The sequence below is a fragment of the Gavialis gangeticus genome, unplaced genomic scaffold (genome assembly GCF_001723915.1).
Source record: "Gavialis gangeticus isolate Ggan-Ray unplaced genomic scaffold, GavGan_comp1, whole genome shotgun sequence".
Lineage (NCBI taxonomy): Eukaryota > Metazoa > Chordata > Crocodylia > Gavialidae > Gavialis > Gavialis gangeticus.
In genome coordinates this window covers 18,905,223-18,909,436 of record NW_017729033.1, presented here as the reverse complement: position 1 = coordinate 18,909,436, position 4,214 = coordinate 18,905,223, and the positions used below count along the sequence as shown (strand labels likewise).

Below are 4,214 nucleotides of genomic sequence, written 5' to 3'. Positions count from 1 at the left end.
GATTTGCTGGAGTGCATTTCAGTTGGTTCATATATTTTTAAAATCATATGCATGAAAAGTATTTGTATGCGTCTAATAGTAATAATAATGGGTTAGCCTTATGCTCCTGGGTCGCAAACTGTAAGCTACATATAACATAGTAAGTAGACCTGAAGGTAGGTAGGTAGGTGTGTGTGTGTGTGTGTGGTGTCTTCCATAGAAGTGGCTTAGGAAGCTACAGAAATAGAGCACAAAAATAATTTAGGCTCTTATTGTCTATGTTTCTAACCAAGTGAACATTTTTTTTTTAATAAATTGCTGCTGTTCTTTCTCTTCAAGCACCACTCAAAGGAATACCAAAACAAGCTCCATTCAGGAGTCCCACAACACCTAGTGTATTTAGCCCCTCTGGAAACAGAACCCCTATTCCTCCTTCAAGAACACCTCTGCGCAAAGAAAGAGGAGTAAAGGTAGGTAATAGCTTTTAAAAATCCTTTCTATGTGCTGTCAGCTCACTATTCTTGATCAAAAGTGGTCTCCAGTTTCCTGTCCCTTTTTGAGCTATGGGTATGAGCAGTTGTATTTTATACTAATTTCCAAAAAATTTAATCAAATATTTGATGAAAGAGTTTGAAGTAAATGTGGGTACTTCTTTTGTAGTTACTAGATATCTCAGAGCTGGACATGGTTGGCGCTGGCCGTGAAGCAAAGCGAAGAAGAAAGACTCTAGGTTAGTTCAATATAATATTGATCAAGTTTACTAGTGTTAACAAGTAGACTGTTCTAAAACCAGTTCTAGTTATGTGGCTTCAGGTGCCCCCCTTCTCCCTGCCCCCTACCTTCTCTTCCCCTTAAACCTTAATTTAATTTTTAAAGCTACCTAAAATAAATAAATAAGCAAATTTTAGTGAATGAAGCCATAATTGCAGTAAATGTTGTTGTTGTGCTTCGTTTGACTGAAGCTTGCTAATATTCATCGCAACATTAAGCAATCAGAACTGGCTAAATTATAGTGCCTTAGTAAATTGTAAATTTGTTTGTATTCTAAGTGCTAGTTTTATTGCAAAACCAACTGGATGTTTTATAGAAAAAACATCGTATTTGCAAAATTAGCACACTATATACATTTTATTTACTTTTTGTTTAAAAATCAACCAATCTTACATAGACTCCGTCATTGTTTAAAAAGAGAGAACTTGTTCTGTAGTTAGGAAAGCTAACTTGAACCAACTCTTCCTTTTCCATTCTATAGATGCAGAAGTGGTGGAAAAGCAAGCCAAAGAGGAAACAGTAGTGGAAAATGCTACTCCAGATTATGCAGCTGGCCTTGTATCTACACAGGTAAGATTTTATTTTAACTTGCTGCAAAATGTTAGCTCACTTGAAAAGAAAGAGTTGTCTTGTATTGCTTCCAAGGCTTCCCTCTAATCTAATATTAATTTTGATAAAAATTTGTAAAGTATTCTTTAATAATTCATTTTGCTAATACTGTACAATGAAGAACGAATTTAAATTTGTTCTAAGCAAGCCATGAGAAGCTTTCTAATTAAATGTAATAAGATTGCTTTTCCCTTCTAAGGCTTAGGAGGGGATGAGAAGTCTTTAGTAGAAGGTAGCTTTTTCTTCAAGTTAGTGTCCATGCAGATTGCACTATGTGTACTAAATTTGGTTCTCTTTTCAATAGCAGTGTTCTTTGGGGGTCAGACCTGTGTTCTGGGAACCCTCCTGACCACTGTAGCTGAAAATAAAAGGATAGCCTTCCTCAACTGTCAGCCAGTTCCATTTTATTACCTGGTGGGCATGTGTAGATGAAACAGGGGCCCTAAATTGGAGTGGTGGGTTTTTAAAAACACTGCTTCAATTTAGCGTGAAGTAAACCCACGTGTCGTACGTTTGTGTGTTACCTACATCTCTGGCCGAGGGAGGGGAGGGCAAGCTGCCAGGGAGGGCTGGTGCTTCCCTCTGCATCAGCAGCAGCACCCGTGCACAGGCTCCCAGCTTGGGTGGTCCCAGGGGGCACTGCAGCCATGGAGGGAAGGACCAGGTCCCTGTGCAGCTCAGGTAGGTAGGTTCTGGAGGAGAGGTGGGAAAGATCAGGCTCACTGATTTTCTTTTTTTCCTTCAGTGGAGCCTGCCTTCCTGGGCTGCCTGCAGAGCCCCTTAGCTGCACAAAGCCTGGTGCTTCACTCCATGGCTGTAGGGCAGCAAACTAAAATTCTCTGGAGGTGTTTTAGTTTGCTGCTCCCCAAAGTCATTTAAGGCGCATTATGCTGCTGAATGTGCTAACAGCGGCTGGAATTAATGTGCAATATGCTGCCGACTCATGCAGACAGAAACAACTGTAAAGCAGTGCAGAAGCTTTTAACCTACTTTAAAGCGTCATGCACACATGCCCCTTGTTTCGTCTGCATGCGCCCTGTGACTACAAAATGAATTGCATCCGTCATCAAGAAAGAGTAGGTAATTCCTGTTGTTGGGAGCTGAATTCATCTAAATAGTGATCTAATTTTTCTTACTTAGATTCACTTGATACGGTTCTTGTCCCCTCATCCACTGTGTGCAGGCCTAAAAAAGTCATTCTCCAGACTTTGCCAGTAATGTACAGTAACCTTATGATCGGAGAAGCCAAGCGCAGTGCTCTTAGTGTACTCTTAAAGCTAGAGAAAGTAGACTGAAACAACATCTTGTTGCAGTATCTGTACAGGCATCTTCAGATCCTGGCAAAAATTTAGAAAGACTTATCCCATTTGCTAGAGGCCCCCAGTGAGCTACAGTGTTATCCTGAGCTCAGCAGTCCTGATCATCAGCCCAGGATCCAAAAACCAGGGAGACCAATGGACGTCGCCCTCCAGTGAAGAGACAACTCCCCCAAGCTTATGCTGTCCCTGGAACCTCACCACTGAGCCTTGCCCAAGATGAAATTTCCAATTCTATTTACACCACATAGAAGGAACTGTAGTACCTCTGGTACTGCTCAACAGGCAAAGCTTCTTTTTTTTGGTGCCACATGTACCAGTGCTGCATAAGCTCCGTACAGACGGTAGTGGCACAAATGTCCGCTACCTTAACTGTTGAACCGGTACCCAAATCCCTGATATTGAACAGGCCCCTTTCATGATATTTTGACACTGGTTATCAATTAGACTGGGACTGGGACTTGGTGTACTTCCTCAGTGGAAGAGGAATCTCCCTTCTCAGCTTCATTAGAGAACATAGACCCTCCTCCTTGGTGGCCCATTTCTACCATGGATAACCCTCTGGGATGGAAAGACAATTGTGGGGAAAAATCCGTTTAGAGGATCCCCCTAAATCTTCTGGACTGAGAAGTTAATTTGACCCATGTGAGCTCTCTCCCTTCATTACATCTGCTAACCGTGGCCCTGTTCGTCTCTGGGATCGCAGTTTACATCAGGAAACAACCTTCTTGAGAGGTCTGCAAATAAAGATCACCCTAGTAGATCTAGCAGGTCTAAGCATCTTCTCTAACACATCAACAGCAGGAAGAGAGAGCAAGAACTCAATGGAGATGAGCTCTTTCCTGACAACCTCTACCTCTTTATTCTTTGTTTCCTAATAATGAGGAGAAATGCTTACTATCCCATTAGAACAGTGGTCTTCAGTCTGTGGTCCACAGACCCCTGGGGGTCTGCAGATTGTGTCTAAGGGCCTGCAAAAGATGACTTTGATCAATCAAAAGTGTGCGGATACTTACACTTTAGTTCAAAATGGTCCACTCCTCCATTTGAAATTTCTAAATAGGTGTGCATTTTAAAAATGTTTAGGGGTCCGCAAATGAAAAAAGATTGAAAAAACCACTGCATAGGACAGAATCCATGTAAAGTAATGTAAGCTACCATACTGTCTTGAGGCCCTTGCCTGTCATGGTTGGAAATCCTTTGATTCAAGGATGATCTCTACCACAGCTCATTAAAGGGTTCTGAGATGGCTTAAGAGTCCAATCCTTAAGCTGCAGATCGGTCTGGAGGAGTTGCAGAACTTTTCCCCAGGGGAGAATAGGCTGCAGGCTGGGATTTCTGTCCTCTTCCTTCCTCTGCCTTCTCTTCTGCTTCGAAGGGAAGACGTGTTACCTCAAAACGAGCTGCTGCTTGATTGAGGTTGTAATGCCATTGGAGTCAACTGGCAGCTAGCTCCTCCAAACTCTTGATGTCTGCATCTGTTTTCTTGAGAGATGCCTTCAATGTCTTTTTTTTTTTTTTTTTGTAGCATTTTCTATG

General features: G+C 41.9%; 1 protein-coding gene across 3 annotated transcripts in view; it reads left to right on the top strand.

The window, feature by feature from the left end:
- The window catches only part of NELFA (negative elongation factor complex member A), a 62,385-nt gene that overhangs the window by 27,547 nt on the left and 30,624 nt on the right, over window positions 1–4,214 (top strand). For all 3 annotated transcript variants that reach the window (XM_019526346.1, XM_019526347.1, XM_019526348.1), the window contains exons 5-7: window positions 319–449; window positions 640–709; window positions 1,232–1,320. In XM_019526346.1, coding sequence (XP_019381891.1) covers window positions 319–449; window positions 640–709; window positions 1,232–1,320 — 290 coding nt within the window. The remainder of the gene's footprint in view (window positions 1–318; window positions 450–639; window positions 710–1,231; window positions 1,321–4,214) is intronic.